The sequence below is a fragment of the Macrotis lagotis genome, chromosome 2, assembly GCF_037893015.1.
Source record: "Macrotis lagotis isolate mMagLag1 chromosome 2, bilby.v1.9.chrom.fasta, whole genome shotgun sequence".
NCBI classification, from domain to species: domain Eukaryota; kingdom Metazoa; phylum Chordata; class Mammalia; order Peramelemorphia; family Peramelidae; genus Macrotis; species Macrotis lagotis.
Genome location: NC_133659.1, coordinates 32,528,095 through 32,549,197, shown reverse-complemented (window position 1 = coordinate 32,549,197; position 21,103 = coordinate 32,528,095). Strand labels below are relative to the sequence as shown.

Here is a 21,103-nt window from a genome sequence, read left to right as displayed (position 1 = left end):
CTTTCCCCAGAACGAGGCTGCCGCAGCAGGGGATGAAGGGAAAGGAGGAGGGGGCACCCCGACCCGGTAGCTAAACGGAGCCTCTGGTGAAGGCTCCAGCGGCAGAGAAAACTTCAAGTTCCAGCAAGCCTCGCGGCCCCTACTTCCGGAGCCCGCCCGGCGCGCGCGGGCTGTCGGGAGTCGGAGTCCCGGAACGCCAGGGCATCTCTCCAGAGAAAGCTGTTCTCTCTCTCGGGCGGCGAGCTCGCCGGCAGGGGCTGATGGCTCGGTCGCCTCTCGCCGGCGCAGCCGCAAGCTCGGCCGAGGCTTTCCGAGCCCACGGGGAGCAGGCCCGCGGAGGGGAGGGTCCCGCGGGGGGGGCGGGCCCTGCGCTGGCCCTTTAAACGCGGAACGGAAGTGGGTGGGCGGGGCCCAAAGCCGCGCTATATAAGGCGGCCCGAGCGACGCGGGCTCTCCAATCTGCCATTTTCTGCTTCGGGAGCTGCGCGGCGCCAGGCCTCCGTCTCCCTTTCCCTCCTCTCCTCCCCTCCCCGATCCGGCCTCCGGCCTCCGGCGCCCTCCTCCGAGAGACCATGGCCGCCGAGCCCGCCGCGATTGCCGAGCTCGTCCCAGCCGACAAGTGAGCGGGGCAGGGCCGGGAGCGGGGCGGGGTCTCGGCCGGGCCCGGGCCCGGGGCCGCGGCGCGGGGCGGAGGCGGCCTCCCCTCCCCTTCCCCCCCACGGGCTTTTCTCTCGGTCGCCCGCCATCTTGCCGGCGCCGCGGCGGTTTCTCCATCTTACCCGCCCGGGTCCCGGAGGCCGGCGAGGGGCGGGGGTGCGGGGCACGTGCGCGGGCACGCGCGGCCCCTCGGTGCTGCGGCCCTGCGGCTCCTGGGGATTTGGCGCCAAAAGAAAGGTCCCCTCGTGCGGAGCGAGGCCGCCCCGGAGGGGGCGGGGTTCCTGGGCGCCTGCGCGGGCGCGTGCTGCCGGGGGCGGGGCTTCCCGGCGTCCTAGGGCGCCTGCGCGGGCTCCTGGGCTCCGCGGGGCGGGGCCACAGGGAAGCGGGAAAACTCCCATTGTCTGCGGCGGCCCGAGGGGGCGGCCGCGGGGGGAGGGAGCGCGCCGTGCGCCTGCGCGTCGGGGGGGCGGGGATGGCGCCGCCGCGGGGCCTCGGGCTCCGGATCCCACTCGTGGCCACGAGCAGCCCGGGGAGATGCCGTGCCGGGGGCGGAGGGAGCGCGCAGGCCTTTCTGGTCACGTCAGGAGTGGGGGTGACGAGAACCAACTGGGGGGCTGCCGCCTCCTCTTCCCTTGGGTCGGCAAAGACAAAATGGAAGCGGTGGAAGGGAAACGAACGAGGGGCATGGCGAGCCGTAGTAAGCAAGAAGCCCCCCGAGTCCCTGGCATCTGGGGGTGTCACAAGGCTGGCGAAGGCGTGGTCCAGCCGGCAGCACCTGGACTCCCAGGGAAAGCCCAGACTAGATTCCGGAGGGGAGGGGAGGCGCGGCTTGTGCCGAGCCCAGGTGCTTTCCTTTCTGGAAAAATCTTACTAAGCTAGATGGTGGATGGTCTAGGTGTTGTTGACCTTAGTGGGTCTTGCCTGAAGTTTGGTGTTTTATTCTCTGTGCAGAGAGGACTACAGGTCACCCCTTTCTCTCCTTTTTAGTTATTTGCAAGGCACATGAGGTTAAGTAACTTGGCCCAAGGCCACACAGCTAATTATTAAGTGTCTGAGGTGGGATTTGAACTCGGGTCCTCCTGGCTCCAGGGCCGGGGCTCCATCCGCTGCGCCACGTAGCTGCCCATCCGTATTCTATTCTCAATACCTTGATTAATACCATTGATAAACTGCAGAATGTTCTGTGGAAGGGATTCAGGATCACCCAGGGCCATTTAAGCCTAAGTTTCAAGGCTGGGAGAAATGGTGGGGTACCCTGGATGCTTAGTGGGAAGTTAGGAAGGGACAAAGGTTTAGAGGAGGGATAAGGAATTACATTTTGAGCATAGTAAATTTAATGTCTACAGCGTAAAGTGTCTCTAGTTCCAGATGTCCAAAGGCAGCTGAAGATGTAGAGGTCAGAAATCTTAAGAATTAAGTGCATGAAGATAATTGAACCTATAGAAGTTGAGATCATTGAGTAAGAGTGATGTGATGGTAACTGAGGGAGGAGAGTAGAGAGGTCTCTGAATATGGCCTTGGGAGACACCCAACAGTTTGTGAATGTGGTATGACTGGATCTCACAAAGGAAACTGAAAGAACTGGTTATGATGAGGTTTGGTTTTTCTTTTTTCTTTTTTTTGCAAGGCAATGGGATTAAGTGACTTGCCCAAGGCCACACAGCTAGGTAATTTTAAAAGTTGTCTGAGGCTGGATTTGAACTCAGGTCCTCCTGACTCCAGGGCCAGTGCTCTATCTACTGTGCCACCTAGCTGCCCCTATTATGAGGTTTTGAGCCATATTGCAAAGTTAAGAAGAAACAAGTAAAGTAGAGGCTCAACTTATTGAGGGTTTTCACAAGGAATTTAGCAACAGGGATGAGAATAAAGCTCGCTGAAATGGATGGCTTAGGTATTTTTGAGGATGGAGGACATGAAGGCAGTGGGTGATAGGACAGTAGAGGTACTGAAGGTTTAAGACAAAAGAGGGACCATTAGAGGAGGCAGTATGCAGGGTGGAATGGATTCACTTGTAGAGGCAAGGAGTGGGGCTATCTCTTCATGAAAGAGAGCCAGAGGAAGAGAAGGCAGGGGGAAGGAGATGAGGAAGAAGAGGCAGGTTTTCAGGTGAGAGAGTCACAGGAAGAGGAACCATGGGAGCTTGGAGGGTAGAAAAGGTTTGTGGAAAGCCACTTTGGTAAGTGAAATGTAAGTCCTTAAGAGAGAGGTGTAAAAGCATCATCTCTCCTTGGGGGACAGCCCAGTTGAGAGGATATAACAAATTGGTAGAAGATCCAGGCAGGTTTTCTCTCGCTTTTACCTGTACATAAGTGAAAGTGAAGGCACCAGGTGGTAGGAGTAATCTTAAGATCTGTGCTAGCATCAGAGGGGTCAAGGCACTGTCCAGTGGAACTGATTCATCCTTGGAAAGGTGGGAGGAGGAGCTGGCCTAGGAAAGAGTTCAGAGGGACTGGAGAGTGGTGGGAGGACTCAGGGATGGAAAGTAGAGGTGAAAGCAAGTCTTTGGATCCTTTTGAGGCTGAGATGTCAAAGGGCAGTTAAGGGTGGGACTAGTACTTGGAGTGTATAGATCTGGGGAATCCTGAAAGGAAACAAGAGTCTCTTAAGTAGCTTTGAGGTGTCAGGCCAGGACTTTTATTTGATCCTCAGAACATTTTGGAGTTAGGTTCTCTTACTTAAAGATGAGGAAACAGAGGAATAGATAGGTTCACTAATTTGCCCAGTCTGATTAGAATTTAGATTTTCCTCACTCTAGACTGTGCTAACTGCCAAGGGTAGAGATGAATTGAACTTCTGGGAGCTGATGAAATCACCAAGGGAGTAGAGAAACAGGACAGCTCGAGACCATTCTTAATAGGCAGGGGAAAAAACCAGTGGGGTGCAGTGTCAAGTAAACCTGGAGAGGAGTGAGATGTCTGTGATCCTGCATCATGAGGTGTTGCTAGGAAATACTGGAGAAGTTGGCACCTAATCTTTCAAAACTTAAACTTGAGGAGTGGCTAGGTGACTCAGTGGATGAAGCACCAGCCCTGGAGTCAGGAGTACCTGGGTTCAAATCTGGTCTCAGACACTTAATAATTACCTAGCTGTGTGGCCTTGGGCAAGCTACTTTAACCCCATTTGCCTTACAAAAACCTAAAAAAAACTTAATATGGAATTCATTTAGATTTGTTTTATGATTTTTGTTTTATAAATTTGGGGAAACATTTATACTTGTTTTACCTGGAAAAACTAATTTTTTTTAAGTGCGAGTCATAAGGAAATCCTTGGGTTTTTGTGTCTTGGAGGAGCTTTCTTAAAGCTGAGAAGAATAGGATACATCATCAGAATACAAATTAGGTTTAATATAAACAGGCTTGCTAATGGGGAATGGCATCAGATTTATGCATGTAAGGAAGATGACTCTTATGGAAGATGAAGGTGGTGCCTTGTCTTTGTCCCAGTATGGCAGGAAGAGTTGAAAGGTATGCTTCAGAGCACATGGTCAAAGAAAGATCTGATGGGGAGGTTAGTGGAATGCAAGCTCAAATGATCCTCGGCCCTGTTTTCTGGCAGCCAAGAAAAGGAATGCAAATCTGACTGCATTAATGGCCAGAGCATCTGATACTGGGGAGGTGATAATACTGTGGTCTGAGCAAATGTGGGAGCCATTTATATAGAAGGGTTATTTATCAGCTGAGCAGCATTCAGCATCGAATAGTCAGGGAGTGGATGGCCCTGCTTGAGCATAGCTGGGAATCACTGGAAGGAAACTGAAGTAGTGACTTTTCCCAGGTACAGGTGAACCGACCACCCCTATCCCCCAAAGATGGCAAGGCTTTTTTTCAAGTGTGTGAGATTGTAGATGAGAATGAGACCAGAAGAGAGTTCAGGCAAAAACAGGTTTTGGAAGAAATCTAGTTAATTTCAAATGTTGATAATGGGGAGGTCTGAGAAGCTAGTAGCCTGTGTAAATACAGTTCCTTATTACACCATTCATCTGGGTCATAGGTATTATCTGGGGAGGAGAAAACTTCCACAGTGATTTCTAAGGAAGTGTAGACATAAGGGAGGCAGAAAAGGAAAGTTAGCCAGAGGTGTAGGACAGATGCTGCAGGGGGCAAGCCAAGTGAGGAGATTATCACAAAATGGTGTGTGCTGGAGAAAGAGAGGTGTGAGAAAATGAGAACCGGAAGGCCAGCAGTTTGAATGGAGCAGTGACCCAGAGCGCCTGGCAGTGTTCTTAGACTGATTAGGTGTGTTAAATGCCTCAAATCCTGCTGGCAAGAGAAGAAACCTTGGGCTCTGCTTCATCATGCAGTTCCTGAGCAAGAGACCTTCCTTCCACTTCAAACCCTTTGTTTTTACATCATCTTTGATTAATAGAAAGGAGAAAAAGAAAGGTTTCCATCCAAAATCTTCATAGATATCAACACCTTGCTTATTAACCTCAATAAGCACCTCATTGTGTGTTTAGCCATTCCCTGGTGGCTGCTACCAAAATGCCAATATGAATATTTTGGTGTATGTGGGACATTTATTTTTTAATTCTTGAGTTAAAGGATATGAACTTTTAGTGACTTGCTTAGTGTAATTCCAAATTGCTTAGTACCTCCATCTTGGGGATGAGGGCCATTATGAGCATGAGAAAAGTTGTTTCTCCTTTGGAGCACGGAGAACAGGGAAATGTGGTTCTAATCAAATGCACTAAAATTTAAATTTATTAATTTATTTTTGCAAGGCAATGGTGTTAAGTGACTTGCCCAAGGTCACACAGCTAAGTAATATTTTAATGTCTTGACCAAATTTGAATTCGGGTCCTCTTGACTCCAGAGCCGGAACTCTATTCACCGCACCACCTAACTGCCCCTGCACTGAAATTTAAAGGGTGAGGAAGTCTAGATTATCTGGATGGGCTTAGCTGTAGCCTTGGTTCTCCAGATTTGTTCCTGTTTTTATTTTTAAACTCAGGCAGAACTAATTTCTAGGAATGATGGGAGAAGTATAGACTGACTCAGGAATTTTGAGCTGGATATATTCTTATTTTAAGGCAGTCTTAGGCACTTAATGTTGTTGATGTTGAGTTATTTCAGTTTTGTAGGATTTTTCATCACCCCATTTGGGGTTTTCTTGGCAAAGATACTTTGTTTCTCCTGCTCATTTTACAGATGAGGAAACTGAGGCAGCAAGAGCTAGTATAAGAAACCAGGAATTTGTCTTCCTGACTCCAGGACTACCCAACTGCCCAGACACTCATTGCTGTATGATGTTGGAAAAGTCACTTAATTAGGCAGAGCAATAGTTTCCTCATGTGATGTGGAGATAGTGGCAGTTACTTCACCAGCTGTGTGGATTAAGCCTGCACAAAGTGCTTCTCAATGTTGGTTACTGAGCTGGGTGACTCTGAGCAAGTTCATTGCTTACTCTTTCTCTGTTGACTTGGTTAGTTAGAGATGATACATTGTAGGAAGCTGGAGTTGAAGGAGACTGAGATGCCATCTGGTCCAAGATTGAAGCAGTGATGGGATTTATCCCTAGTGAGAATTAACTACTAGATATTCTTTGCCTAGTCTTAACACTATGCTTCTTGGAGGAGGTGGTATTCTGAAGAAGAAACCTGGATGAGAACAGGAAGGAAGTTAAGATTTCAGTGTGATGATAACCTTGAAAGTTAAATAACTCCAGCTTCCTTGATGAATACCTCAGAAAAAAAGCAGAAACTGCCAGATTAAGCAAAAATAGAGTAGAATTAAAGAGAAACTCCAGTGAACATGACTTCTGAGTTCAGAGCTATCCCTGAAAATATTCTGGTTCTGGTGTACCTGGGGGATCTAGAACTCCTACAACCTTATGGGTGATTGTATCCAGGGATAAGCCAATGCTGTGACCTTGGATGGGTGACTAAGAAGCATGTATCATGGGGCCCTTCAAAAAGGACCCATGCCAAGAGAGGTTTAAGCATCTTCTCTGGTAGGTGAATTATCCAGGGTGCAAGTTGAGTTTGGAGCAGTTAGAGGATTCGTTAAATGTTTGAGGCTTGGAGTTAGGAAAATCTTTGCCAAGAAACCCCATATGGGATCAGGAAGAGTCTGATATGACAACAATTGAACAACAAAGCAATCCCTAGTCTTGAGTTCAGGCCCAAGCCAGGAATCTTAAGGATCTCACCAGCCATCCCATTCAGAACTTGCAACCCAAGAAGGTGCTTTCCCCACCTATGGTGTAGTTTTCCCATGATCTGAGAACAGTGAAAAATGCTAAGCGTCTGGACCTAGCTATCCCAACCAAAAGGGTGTTAAGAGCCCAGGAACCTTGGCTCCAGTGAAGAAGAAATATGGCAAGTCAAGAGATTCCCAAGAGGAAAAACCCAGAAGAGGGAAAAGTAACTGGACTTATTACAAGTAGAACTCCAAAAGTGATTGGAAGAATTGAAACATGAAACAGAACAAGGTCCGAACTTGGGAAGGAGATCACTAGTTTTACCCTAGAAGTAAAAGGGCACAATGAAGAAAAGGATAAAGAAACCAAAGCTTAGTGAAACCAGTCAAAAGACAGGAAGAGCGGATAGTGCCCTGTGGTAGATAAAACATGGGGGTGGGGGGTGTTGAGACCTACATTCTGACAGGAGACACATCACTGTTTTACAGGACCCCCACAAGGGAGGCTTGGGAAGACTTGATCACAAGGATGGAGAGACAGTGAGGGAAATTAAGCAACTGACTGTGGTGGGGGGAGTGAGGAAGAACAAAGTCTCGAGAGCCATGCTTTGTTGTTCACTTGGGGCAACTGGTAGAAACTAGAGTATACCCTGGACAGAAGTAGGGAAATGGGGGTGGCTTGGGTTTTTGGAATTTGAGGTGTTCATGGGATATTTAGGAGGATAATTTACTAATCTGCAGCTGGATTGGAGCTCCAGGGAGCAAAATCAACTGACAGTCCCTATGAAGAGAGAACAGGTTGCTTCTAGCCCATAGTTGCATGCATACAGAGTTTCCGGTATAAACACTGATGCCTCAGAAATCATGGCTTAATTTTGTATTGTCTGGTCCTGAGAAAGTGATGAAGAAAATGTTAGTAATGCAGACTGCATATTTGTCATGGCTGGTAAATATTTACTTGAGCCTTCCTGACTTTCAGGGCCTTCAGTGGTGTCCTGTCTTGTAGTTCAGTACATTGATGAGAAGAATCCTCAGGAAACCTTCTGGGCAAGTGAGAGGCTGGACTTGAGAGTGATGTGGCTCTCACTGTCATTCATTTAGTGCCCACCATTCCTAGGCCACGCAGAACAGGCCTAAGCCCTCCTCTACAGGCCAATCTTTCAGATGCTTTCCGTTGTCTTGTGGTCCTGGAGTCTAGCTAAACAGGACTGTTTCTTTGGACTGAGCCTCTTGTGACATGAATGCGAGATCTTGTTGCTGTCTTCTGGAGACCTTCCAGCTTCTTGATGTCTTTACTAAAATGGAACCTGGTTCTTGAGACCAATCAAGGCTAGAACATAGTGAGTTTGCTGCCACTGTTCCTGGAAGCTGTGAAAGCAGCCAAGATCACATTAGCTTTTGGCTGCCTCATCTCCTGGCTGACTTAGTGAGCCATGAAATTCCCCAAGACTTTTGGAACAGTTGTGATTGTGAATGCCTTATTAGATTTCAGTTCACTAAATGGACCCCCATGCTAACCTGTCTAGATCTTTTTGGATCACTTCTCTCCTAAACTTGTCATCTGCCAATTTGATAAACATTTCACAGATCCTTGAGGTATTCTACTGAATACCTTAAGTCTGGCCACCCAACTAGTTCTCAAGTCATTTAATTGTTTGATTATCTGATCCAGTCCACAAGAATTGTATGAAAGTCTGTTAACAGATTAGCTCATAGCCACAGTATTCCTCTCATCTTGTTGAATAGAGAACCAATCCAAAGGATTGAGAGGGATGTGGCAGGGGCTGGTCTTGATGAAATGAGGTCCACTGCTTGCCTTTAATTAATGTCCGTTCTGGAAGAGGGAATGCTCTCTACAGACAATGGAGAAGAATTCACTTAAAATTATTTGAAGAATAGAAGTCTGACTATCTTAAGGCCCCTATCTTTACTGAACATGATACTGCAATTAGTGGGTGTACATTCCACTGTGGTCAAACCTGTTATCAAGGAGGAAAGAAGTATGTAGCTTTTCTCTGGGACCATATAGACCTTTATCACCAAGGGGATTGCTCTTTCAAAACTGAATGACCTGTCTTGAAGGCTATGGCTGTGCTCTTCCAGAAGTTGATATGACTGGAAGAGGAGGTATTTCAAGCTGTATCTGGCATTGTCTTGTATCTGCCTCTGAGAAGTAGGTGGAGCCAACATCGAGAATAAGTTTTGCAGAGAAGAACTGAGCCTAGACAGGTTGCTTTTCCATAATCACCTATGGCTTCTATGCATTCTGGTTGATTGGGTCTTCGTGTCTGGGCAGCCATGAAACAAGAAGCCAGCTTCTTGATTCTTTCCATACTCAAGATGGGAATGTGTCCTTCTCCCCTGGGCCTGCAGGACCTCTTAGCTGCCATGCTAGTGGAGACACAGCCTTACAACCATGTGAGCAATTGTGCATTCTCCCCATTCTGCTACTGAGAAAACCGAGACCTCAGAGGTGTGAGTGAGTGAGCACAGGCCCCTGAGGATCCATCCAACCCTTAATCTCTCCTGATCTTAGCTCTTCTGGTGGGCCCCCTCCATGGAGGTGCTGTCGGCTCTTGAGAAACACCATTTTAATTTGTAAGATGTTTAGAAACAGAAGAAACAAGGGGAGCAGGAGCTCTTTTACCTTCACCCTCACCTTAAGTGAATGGCTGAAAAGGCACTGAGGAGGCTCTTCTGGGCATGCAAGTAGTGCAAAATGAGAACAACTCTGCCCTTAGAGGGCTCCCATTCTAGTGGGCAGAAGCTAAGGAATGTCATGTCTTAGGTGTCTTCATCTTTGCTGCCAGGAGTAGATTTGACATTGTTAGCTGTAATTTTGGCAGGATTGATTGGTGGTGGGGTCTGAGCCAGCCATGGTAGGCTTAAACTTTCCATCCTTCCAGTCAAGCCCAGCAGATCTACCAGCTCTCCTTTGGGAGATGAGATCATAGATTTGGAATTGAAAGGCCCTTTGAGATCCTTCCCTAGCTCAGAAAGTGTTCAATCCTTGCCTAGAACTCCTCAGTATGAGGACCCTTGACTTCTTTGTATTGGAAGAAAAGCCCCCTTGGGGTTGACTGACTAGTAGATGGTGGGAAGATCTTGTGGTAATCTCTTGTAAATTTAAAGAATTTAGTGGGGGCAGAGCTTACTTGGTAATATTAACCACTGCCCAGTCTAATTTCGCCTGTCTTAAATTTCTCCAGAAAGGAAGAGGAGGCCCCTGCTCCATCTACATCTACAGACAAAACTGATAGGTAAGCATCGAGCAAGTTCATAAGAAGCAACTGGCCAATTGGAATGGGGAAAGCCTACTTTGGTTCTATTGGGTAGCTCAAGACCTGGGAGTGTCTTGGTGAAACTAAAGATGAAGGGACCACTGAGTTCTTTTTAATGAAGAATCCTTGGTAAATCTGCCTTTGATCTTTTTGAGTTGGTTTGGGATCAAATCTTAAGTTTCTATTAGTGATACAGGAGCTCCTGGTTGTGCCTGGCCCAGCCAGACTTTTTGTGCTGGAACTAGAGCAGCTTGAAAACCAGGGGGTGGTTCAGAGTGGGTAATGGGGGAGTTGACTGATTTGTCTCACTGAGGAGAGGAAAAGGAAAGGGCAGCCATCCCTTGTCTCTTGTGCCAGCCTTCCCTGGGGCAGGTTCTTCTCTGATAAACCCTCAGAATGAGTTTCCCTAATTCTTGAGGCATAGCAATGGTGTTGGATATGAACTTGACTCCAGAAATCCAAAAGGATTTTCATCTTTCACTCATTCGGATAAAAGCTATCTTGTATGCACCGACCACTAACACTGAGAGTTGAGGGCAGAGCTGACATTAACCACAGAGACCAGTTGAAGCCCCTCCGAAAGCCCAGAGCTCTGTGATGTTTGTGGGGCCACCTAAGTAAATGGAGGCTGCAGGAGGGAACTGGCTTCAGGTCCTCAGCTCAAGGCAGTGATCACCAGGGTTGGCATGGAACTGTATCTAGGAATGACTGGGCAGCTGCCTGACTAGCCCTTTCCTATTAACTGACTTGGCCAGTCTGCTCACATGACAGAGCTGGAGTTCTGAGACTGTGTTACCACTCTGCCCATTCTGCAGACTGGTGGAAATGGGGCCCTCCCTCCTAAAATAGACATGGTGACTGTGTTTAGGATATTAGTGCTGGAAGAGTTTTCAGACTAATGTGACATGGTGGAGTGTATGTGAATGGGGGGCTGAGAATGGGAAGATGTGAAGACCTGGAGAAAGACTAGGGCTTGGTGGGGGTGGGGGCTCTGCCTTGAGCAATGACAGATAAGGTAGGGGTGTTCCATGTGGGATCGAAGGCTTTTTTTTTTCTTCTGGGAGAATGAGATGGCAATTGGTTTTGTGGTATCAAGCTGGAGTTGGTGGCCCTTGGGGTCTTGTGCTGTGAGCCTGCTGTTTTGGGGCAGGTGTTGGTAGGTGTTGGTTCTGACCTCTGGTATTCTGGTATTTGTTTCTATATCAACCACACCTCCAGCCTGGATGTGGATAGTGAATCTAAGAAGCTGCTGGGCTTGGGGCAGAAACATCTGGTAATGGGAGACATTCCAGCAGCTGTCAATGCATTCCAGGAAGCAGCCAGTCTCTTGTGAGTATTGGGGTTTGCTTTTTGGTAGAAAAGGGACGTGTGGTGTGAACAAGTTGAAGGTTAATAGGGCAGAAGGGCTCTTGTGCTTTGCCTTTGTTGTCCTATTGTTCTGACCTTTGACTTGAATTTCTTTCCCTGCCTCTGGTCTTTTTCCCCATCCTGCCCTGCACCTAACCATCAGACTAGAGGGTCCAAAACATTTGCATCGAGCCCTTTACTGGCCACATACAATTGTCCTTAACTCCCTAAGGGGAAGGGGCTTGGCCCTGCATCAATGGCAGTGCATGCCCTGGGCCTTGCCCAAGCCCAAACCAATCCTCTACCTCCCCCAGTACTCTGATCTCCTGCCTCAGGTTGTGGGCTGTCAAGACCCTGCTTCCTAGTCAAATGACCTTTTCCTTCTTTGTCCTTCCTTATTTTCACATCTTCCTACTTGATGATATGACTGGATGCCCTTGCTTGTGGTCGCTGTCACTGAATGTGTTGTCCTTAGTGAATTGAGAAGCCGTACTGTCACGGATGATCATGTAATTCGATGACATGATACTTGCCTCAGTAATGAAGATTTGTTACCAACTTGGTGTCTGGCCTGAAAAGGATGAGGCCCTGTGGCCCCTCCACTGTCTTCTGGTCCACAGTCCAGTTCAGCCTGTCCCTGTCAGCATAGCTTGAGGTGGTGGTTGTGTAGGCAGGATGGCTTCCTTTTATTTTTTGCTATGTGCCTTTCTTCTCTAGGGGTAAGAAGTATGGAGAGACAGCTAATGAATGTGGAGAAGCCTTCTTTTACTATGGGAAGTCTCTTCTGGAGTTAGCAAGGTATGTCTTCTGAGACTCAGTGCCTGGGACTCATGGAGGGTGTGGGAGCTTTGGCTTTCCTCTCCCAAGGTGGGTATGGGGGGGAAGAACACAGAGAGATTGAAGGCCAAGCAGAAGACATGCTTTGTTGGGGGGGGGGAGGACATAAACCATAGAAGAGCAGAGATGGAGGTGATTTCATGGAAGACTGAGCAGGGGGCATGTTCTCCACTGGGAGGATGAGTCTGGGAATCTTTAGTCCTCTGTGTCAACTTGATGGAAGTAGATGGCCATACTTGGCAAGGTCATAAATTGCATAAAAGGCTGGGAACAGGGCTGCCCTGGGGTGTCTCTGGTGTAGGAAACAACCCCTGGGAAAACTTTCCTCAGCCCAGTGGGCTGACTTGTTCTCTCCCACCTGCTTGGGCCTGCCACCTGCATTCAGTCTGTTAGGGTAGACGAGCACCTGAGAAATGTAGTAAATCGCCTGTGGACAACTTGGTTCTGGTAAATTGTTTCATTGTAATGTTTGTTGACCATGACTTTAGTTTGGGTCTCTACCATGCCTCAGAATTGTTCCTCACAGCAGCCCAGGGAAAGAGAGTGGGTAAAGACCCCCCTGGGCAGCAGCACATGGTGCTTCCTACCTCTTTACCCATGTGGCTTTCACTGTCAATAAATATCAATCTCCCCCCCCCACCACCACCACAGTCCTGGCCCCGAGTGCCAGCTGATCAACTGGAGAACGGCCCAGCCATTTGTGCTAGCAGTTGCTTTTGCTCTTGCCCCTTCCCTCTTGCCCCCCAGTGATCACTAATCCTCTTGCTCTGTCCACACTTTGCGTTCTGCTCTGCTGCATCCTGAGCTCAGTCAGCGTAGGCCCTTTCTGGATTTGACCTCAGGAAGAGTGAGGAGGAGCCTGGCTGTCGTATCTTGCTGCTTTCTATGTTTGTTCTCCTCCTAGAATGGAGAATGGTGTGTTAGGAAATGCCCTGGATGGAGTCCCAGTGGATGAAGATGGAGAGAGAGCAGAAGATCAATCTATGGTAGAGAGTACTGATAACATAGAGGGTATGTAGCGCTGCGTGTCCCACCTTGAGAGACCTCTCGATGCTGGGCTTTTCGCCTTCCCTGAGGGACCTTTGTTGCCACGCATCTAGGCAATGCTCAATCGTTCATGGCTGATAATCCTAACACCCCTTTTGGAGGAAGTAACTGAATTTCCTCAGCAGACGGGCACCTGCCCCACTCCCTGTATTTGAACCTGTCCTGTGATAAAGGGACATCTCTTCTGAGAAGCTCTCCTTGAAGCCTGGGTACCCCAGCAGGCAGGAGAGGGAAGAGCTGGCTTCTGGCCAGAACAGTAGAACAGTAATAATTAATAATACTAATGACCTGCATTTCTTTAGCACTTAAATGCTTACAAAACTCTTCCCATTTTCTATGTCACTTGAGCCTGGAACGCTTGGCATCCTGTATTTGGCTCCTGGCTTAACAATTTGGTCGCCTGGCTCTCAGTGGCTTGGCGCTGGCAGCTTGTGCTGGCCAGAACCAGCTTCTCTTTATTGGGGCATGTGTTTCCAGGGACACCTTTCTGTTCTAGTTCATCAGCCAAGGTTAAGGGTTAAAGGGGGATTAATTTTCATTTCCATTTCTGCCTTTTATCATTAAACTGGAAGAAATGTTTATGCTTCATGTTCCTTCACCATGTAGAGGAGGAAGCAAGGGGCGTGTTGAAAGAACAGGTCTCTGATGCCATCAAGGACCAAGCGGCACCCCAGAAAGTGGAGGCTGAGGTTCCGGGGCCAAAGACCATGGTAGAAGCTGCTGCTTCTTCTGCCCAAGAAGAGACCCAGGAAAAGCCAGCAGAGGCTGAGAGTACAGGAGCCGACATTGAGATGGAGGAGGAGGAGGGTGAGGAGGAGAAGGAGAAAGAGGAGGAGCCACAGGCTGAGGTGGCCCCTGGAAGCCCCAAGAAGACCCCAAGTGCAGCCCAGGAGTCTGAGTCAGAAGCTGCTTCCGAGAAGCCACCAGAAGACTCTGGAACCACAGCTGCCACCCCCCAAGATGAAAAGCCAGAGGAAGAGGAGGCCAAAGCAGAAGCTGGAGCTGAGGAAAAGCAGGGTGAGGTAGTTGTAAGAACAGAGGAAAGGCCCAGAGATGCTTCTGAGGAGCAGCCAGCCTCCCCTGCCCCAGAAGAGCAGAGAGCTGCAGCAGAAGAGGCAGCAGATGGAGGCGGGGAAGAGGTGGAGGCCGAGGCAACCCCAGGGGCAGCATCTGAAGTGGGAAAAGGAGAGAAAGAGAAAGAAGAGGATGAGGCAGCAAGTGCTGAAGAGAAGCCCACAGAGGCTTTGGGGGAGGCCCAGGTGGCGGCGGCAGCCCCAGCAGAAACCCAGGCAGAGATGCCAAGTGAGGAGAACCCTGAGGAGCAGCTGGCAGCCACTCAAAAGGAGGGTCAGGACAGCACAACCTCTGACCCAGAAGACACAGTCCCTGCGGAAGACCAAGCTGCCGAGGAGCTTGGAGACCCCCTAGAGGACTCTGGTCCTGAAGCAGAACCTCCAGCAGAAGCAGGAACCACTCAGGAGGGGCCCATGGGCACCCCTGAAGACTCCAAGGCTGCAGGAGATGGGCCAGAGATGGGCCCCAGAGACCAGGTGGCTCTAGTAGCAGCCTCTGAAGAAAAAGATGAGCTGATGAAGGAGGAGGAGGAGGAGGGAGAAGGTAACAGGGAGGCCAGGTCTACTGCCGTGGGGGGGAGACGGCCTGACTCACTAACGGGGAAAGTCAACCTTCCATTCAGAATTTTCCGTCTGCCTTTGGAGTAGGAGCAGGGTGGCCAGTGGGCGCTGAAGATGACTCTGGGCTCTGGAACGGGGTGGGGAAGTCCTGTGTCTCCCTTGGCTGGCTTCAACTAATGCTTTTGCTAACTGCCATCGAGACGTCTACCAGGGCCCTGGTGCAGTGCTAGCCCTTGGGGGGGGGGGGGTCAGAGCAGGACGGAGCAGGACCAGAGCCTCAGAGTAAGCAGGCTGGCAGAGAATGCTGAATGGACGTTCGCTTGCATGCTTCGAGTTTTTTAACATCTTGTAGGGTCCACACAGTAGAATCCACAGATTGGGCGCACATACGTAAGCAGGCTTGCTGTTCAAAGTGAGGGTTCTGTTCTGAGGAAGGAGTTAAAATGAGGAGCCATGCCCAGCTCTGCCACGCGCGGCAGGTGGGCTCTGCCCCCCTTGAGCTTTGCTGCTGCTGCTTTTGCTCTTTCCTCTCCACCTGCTTCCCCCGCCTTAGCCGCTCACCTGCTTTAATTTGAGCCTTTGGGTAACTTCTTTTTTTAATTGTTTTGTACAATCCTGACAATTGGCAAAAGAGCAAATCGAACAGTGTCCGTAGATCAAATTCATTCCTTGGGAATGGTCTCAGTGTGTTGTCATTTGAGGATTCTACTGTCTAGAGTCATCTAACACCGACATTAATCATGGGTACGTCCCTGTTGGTTTCTCCCAGCCTAGGCCCGGGGCCGCCCAAGCTTCAGGTGGAGCTGGAGCATCTGTGGGAGGGAGGGAAGGGGAGAGATCACTTCACTGGCTCCTGGGACCCTGCTATAGAAAGGAAGAATGCAAGGACTTGTTAATGTGTACCCACCATGTGCAAGGGGCTTTAAAAGTATTTGTCCTCCCAAATAATGTTGTCCACGTTTTACAGTTGAAACTGAGTCAAACAGATTCAGGGACATATCCCAGCTAGTAAGTGTCCTGGCCAGATTGAAACTCAAGTCAAGACCCTGCCTCTAGGAATGGGGCACAATAGGAAGGAGATGGCATGTCAGCAACACCAGTGGCTGAAGATGTGGCTGCTTACCGTCCCTCCATCTCCTTACCCCCTCCCCCCCTTTAGAAGTACTGGGAGTGTTGGTCAGTGTGGTTTTCAGCACAGGCTCCCAGAGAACCTCAGTAGCCTCAAATTTCCAACCCTTTTGTACCAGATGCTAGAGCTGGTTCGTGCTGATCCAATAGTGGCTGACTGCATCCAGAAGCAGTAGAAGCTACTCTTGCAAATTAAGCGGGTGAAGTGGGGGTTCTGTTGTAACTGGCTAGGAAAGAAATGTCTGAGGAGCTGGTCAGCCTTATCTGGGAGTGGACAGGCTGGTCTGGCCCCCAGATGCCCCTGCTCACTTAGTTCAGTTGATGCCCTGACAAGGCAACTGAAGGCCACACCTCTTCCCAGTTCATGGCCCTCAGTCTATCTTTATACTTGACCATCAGGAACATGCTTTGAGAACCAAGCCAGCCAGTCCTAATGAAGGCAGAGTAGAGCCCCAGGCCTGTCCCTAGCCACTGCTGCCCCCCCCTCCCCCGGCAAGTTTGGGGTAGTCCAGTAGTCCAGTTCTCCTTAGTGGTGGCCTAGAAGACCATGACGAGGTGGGGGGGGGGTTAAGGCAGAATAGGAACCCTAGACATACCAAAGAGCAGGCCTCAGATTCAGTCCTTCTTCCAAGGAGACCCAGGACAGTTTGCCAAGCAGGTGAGATGAGGCCAGCAGAGCTAGAGACGGGGCCTCCCACTTCTCACCTTAGCCATGACTGACTTCCAGAGCCAGGGGGTTAAATGGCTCTAGGACTTTTGGATCTGAGGTCCGGCCTTCTGAGGCTTCTCATTCTTGAGGGATTGTGACTTACAGAAACCGAAGGCTCCGAGGATGATGATAAAGAGAATGAGAGAGAAGCTGAAGAGCACAGCAGCGACTCCAAGCTGGAGAGCAAGGTAGGGCCCGAGTGGGTGTCCACAAATGTGTACATGTGTGGGTAATTGGGGAAATTTTGTTTTGCTAAAAGGGATCATGGAAGCACACCCTCATACAACCTTTTACAATTTTCCCCCCTATTCTTACTTCCCCACCCCCACAGAAGGCAGTCTGTTAGTCTTTGTTTCCATGCTGTACATTGATCCAAATTGAATGAGATGAAAGAAATCTTACCCTTAAGGAAGAAATGAGCACCCAGATTCTTAAAAGAAAATTTAAAATCATTAAAATATGTATTTGTGTGTGTGAGTATGCCTAAGGATGTACACCGGAGTGCGTAGATGGAGCCAGCCCCCCTCCCCTGCCTCCTTTGCTGACATCCTCTTGCTTCCCTCAGGAGCATGAAGATGAGGACATTGGAAACCTGGAGCTGGCCTGGGACATGCTGGACTTGGCCAAGATCATCTTTAAGAGGTAAGCAGCACCTCCTGTCCTGAGAGAAGGCTGCCGTGGCCCAGCTGTCAAGCCCTGATGTGCCCCCTTCTCCATTTTAGGCAGGACACGAAAGAATCCCAATTGAACGCTGCTCAAGCCCACCTGAAGCTGGGAGAAGTGAGCGTGGAATCTGGTAAGTCAGTGGCCGCCGCCTTGGGGGCCCATGCTGGGGGTTCACTTGGTGAAGGCTCTGGGACTTGTCCTCCAGACCTTCCTGGAGATAGCCCAGACCATGGGGCCATGGTGCCTGGAGCGCAGGTCTGGCCGGTCTGCTCTGAGTGGCTGTGGCCTCAATTTCTCAGGGTGGTCACCTAGAGGGCTCCCCTTTTGTCCTTCTTGTTCCAAAGAAAATTACAGCCAGGCCATAGAGGAGTTCCAGGCCTGCCTGGCCCTCCAGCAGAAGTACCTGGAGGCGCACGACCGGCTGCTGGCCGAGACCCACTATCAGCTGGGCCTGGCCTATTCTTACAACAGCCAGTACAGTGAGGCCGTGTCTCAGTTCACCAAGTCCGTGGAAGTCATCGAGAAGAGGCTGGGTGAGTGCCCTTCTTCTGGCCCCCACCACCACTACCACCAGACCCCTCCCTTCTCTGGCCATGGGGATGGGGTCAACTCAGCAAAGAGCACACATGGGGGGTCTTTGCAGACATGCTGAATGAAAGGATAAAGGCGGCTGAGGCGCCCTCTGCTGAGGATGAGAAGGAGGTGGAGGAGCTGAAGGAGCTGCTCCCCGAGATCAAGGAGAAGATTGAAGATGCCAAGGAGTCCCAGACTAGCGGGAATGTTGCTGAGCTGGCTCTGAAGGCCACCCTAGTAAGTGGAGGACCAGCGGAGCCTGAGCCACCCCTGGGGACTGGGGCACGGTGTCTTAAGAGCAGCATGACAGATCTGTGGGTCTGGGATGTAGGCCAGGCCCCAGGGGAGGGGGATTTAACCTTCTGTTTGTGAGGGATGGTGGAGGATGAAGATGAGGGAGGACATCTTGGCAGGGGGCAGCAGTTCCTCCCATGGCACTGAGATGGGCCCTAGTGACATGCACTGAGGCCTCATCTGCCTGTAGGCACCATGCCCGCACCTCTGTCTCAGACTGAGCCGCTGAGAGCAGGCTTCCTTTGTTTCCAGGTTCAGGCTACCTCTGGTTTCACCTCCAGTGGGGGGAACTCGTCAGCCTCAGGGGTGAGTCTCTGGGGCTGGGGAGGGGGTGCACAGCGGGCCAGCCCGGGCTTGACTCAGAACTAACGCCCTCCCTGGCTTGTGACAGATCGCGGCTAGGAGATCCACTGATGGCGCCGCTGCGACGTCTTCCAACTGTGTAACTGACATTTCCCATTTGGTCAGGAAAAAGGTCAGTTTCCTGCAACCTTGACATTGGGTGAGCGTGGGGGGAGGGCCCCTGGAAGCCTGGCCCAGGGGCCGCCTGTGCCAGCCAGGGCCGAGAGAAGTCCTGTGGTTAGCCAGGATTCTGGCAGACCAGGCCCCATGCTTGTGGTATTTGGAGCCCTTCCAAAGCGTAGCCTTCTCAGTCCTTGCCCCCCAAGGTCTCAAGATAGTCCATGCTCTGGGGATCCTGGCATCAGAGTAGGCTCATAACTTTGTTTTCCTAACTTGCAGCCAGTTGGGAGCTGTGGGTACGGAAACGTTGATTTCTTTTTTTCAGAGGAAACCTGAAGAAGAGAGTCCCCGGAAAGATGCTGAGGCCAAGAAACCCAAACAAGAGCCAGCTGTCAATGGTGGGGGTGGGGATGGTGATGGGGGTGGGGATGCTGCCACCACTCAGAATGAAGCCACAGAAACTATGGAGGCCGAGGTAAGTAGAGGGCAGCAGAGGCATAGTCTGCTGGGGGCCTGGGGAGGCTGCTCTCTCTTCTGGGGACTGGAGGCCAGGCCACCCCACTGGTCACTCACACCGGCGTCCCTCTCTCACAGGCCGAGAACCAGACACCAGCTGAGCCCGCAGCTGCTGCCGTACAAAGCACCGCATGAACCTCCCCAAGGGAGGCAGGAGGACCCTTCTCTCCAAGGACGATGCTTTTGTATATAATGTATTTTTTCACTTTTGGGGACTCTTTTTTGTATAACTTCAATAAAGATTGTATGCAAAGATTGAAGCCTGGATGGTTTTTCTTCCAAATATTTTTGGGGCCAGCCCAAGATGACCCTTGCATCCTGATATGTTGTTTATGGGACCTGAGTTCCTGATGAATTTTGGCATCGTTTTCTACTGAGGACAGGAGCAGAGCTCCCACCTCCCACTCCTGCCCCCCGGCTTCCCCTTTTAGGAAGGCGTTATCTCCTTGTTTCTCAACCTCAGCTCTGTCTGGGGGAGCTGGAAATATTCAAGAATATTTTGGGGTCCCTAAATGGGGCTTTTTCAGACTACCTCAGATTTTGACTTAGCCACAGTTTCCGCTTGCAAAGATGCTTGTCCTCGTAGAGGAAATGTGTGAAAGCAATGAGCTCCCTGCCAGGGACGCTGTAAGGACTGGGGCACATGGAGGCTTCTGTGGAAGGTGTGGGCTGAATCCCACAAGAGACCCAAGCTTGCTCTCCATATCATCTTGGCTCTGCAGAAAGGTATGTATGGAGACCCAGTGTTTGACCTTGGCTGCGTTTCTTCCTTTACTAAATGGGCCAGGGAAGGAGATGGTGATGAACAAGAGTGACATTGAGGCGTCTTAGGCGAGGTGCACGAGTCAAGGGCAAGCTGTATGTGAAGAAACATCAAATGCCAACTCTACAGACCCCGAGCAGAGGGGAGATGGGAATGCAGGGCGTGGTGTACTTGGCATCTGGGCCGAGGTGATTAAAAAGATGGCCTCATCTGAAGATGGGTTCCTCCCTGTATGGGAGGACTGGCCACCGGCTGATGGAGGAAGGGCTGGGCTCCAGGCTTCCACCTCCCCGAACCTAGGCTGGCACACAGCAGGAGCTGCAGGTACCAGGCCAGGAACACTGTCTCTTGTGGGACCAGGCTCCCCATGGACCAGGATTTCTGGCCTAGGCCATGGGGCAACCAATTATGGGTTGGGAGTTGAGGATAGCCAGTGCCAAGGTGTGGATGTGGTGGGAAGAGGGAGAGGTCCATTGATCCAGAACAGGTGTTTTAAAAAAGGATTGACCTCCAAAAGGCTGTGAAGGCTGGAGGCTTGGATGAACAACTCCCCCAGTGCATCCAAGGGTTAGTTCAGTAGGAAAGATGTCCCTGGGCCCCAGGGCACTGGCAGGGCTGGGAGTGGCATAGCAGATGCCATCCCAATTTGGCTTCAAAACTGTCTCAAAATACTTGGTCGTGACCACCATGAGTGGTGAACTGTCCAAGACCCTAAAGACACTTGGGAGCCAGATCTAAAGAAAGTGAGCCCGAATTGTATGCCTCATCTTTGTGGAAGGAAGTGGTGTGGGCACTGGGGCAGAGATGGCCCAGTAGGTTAGAATGTAGATGGATTATGAGGGATCCTGGGTGGGGCAAGAGCCCTTCCATGGCAGATTCAGGCACAATGTTACAGGAGCCTGGAAGCCAAGTTCAAATTCAGCATGTTTCCCCATCTACAAAATTGGAGATGTTGAGAGGTTGAAATGAGATAAAACTCATTTCACAGATGTGAAAACCGATCTAGGGACTGGCGGATGAGTGGCCCACCTCACCTCAGCAGGTCTGGAAGG

At 50.4% G+C, this 21,103-nt stretch overlaps 1 protein-coding gene across 2 annotated transcripts; it reads left to right on the top strand.

Annotated features, from left to right (window-relative positions):
- The first annotated feature begins 384 nt into the window (after nt 1-384).
- Nucleotides 385-19,543, top strand: NASP (nuclear autoantigenic sperm protein). 2 transcript variants are annotated; one of them, XM_074221560.1, is made up of 15 exons: nt 385-619; nt 10,004-10,054; nt 11,294-11,404; nt 12,140-12,220; nt 13,164-13,270; nt 13,913-14,923; nt 16,883-16,965; nt 17,343-17,419; nt 17,500-17,573; nt 17,788-17,976; nt 18,087-18,253; nt 18,563-18,616; nt 18,702-18,785; nt 19,098-19,247; nt 19,367-19,543. In XM_074221560.1, exons 1-15 carry the CDS (start codon nt 573-575, stop codon nt 19,421-19,423), a joined length of 2,343 nt encoding a protein of 780 aa, XP_074077661.1. In that variant the 5' UTR covers nt 385-572; the 3' UTR covers nt 19,424-19,543. The 2 variants fall into 2 exon arrangements, with proteins under 2 accessions (XP_074077661.1, XP_074077662.1); XM_074221561.1 differs by lacking the exon at nt 13,913-14,923 and having other exon boundaries at nt 402-619.
- The last annotated feature ends 1,560 nt before the right edge of the window (nt 19,544-21,103 follow it).

What these genes read in the sequence shown, in the direction of transcription:
- NASP (XM_074221560.1), top strand. Translation starts at nt 573, where the DNA reads ATGGCCGCCGAGCCCGCCGCGATTGCCGAGCTCGTCCCAGCCGACAA. An exon ending in TCTACAGACAAAACTGATAG is followed by an intron (nt 10,055 to 11,293) that starts GTAAGCATCGAG and finishes CCACACCTCCAG; the next exon opens with CCTGGATGTGGATAGTGAAT. An exon ending in ACTCCAAGCTGGAGAGCAAG is followed by an intron (nt 16,966 to 17,342) that starts GTAGGGCCCGAG and finishes TGCTTCCCTCAG; the next exon opens with GAGCATGAAGATGAGGACAT.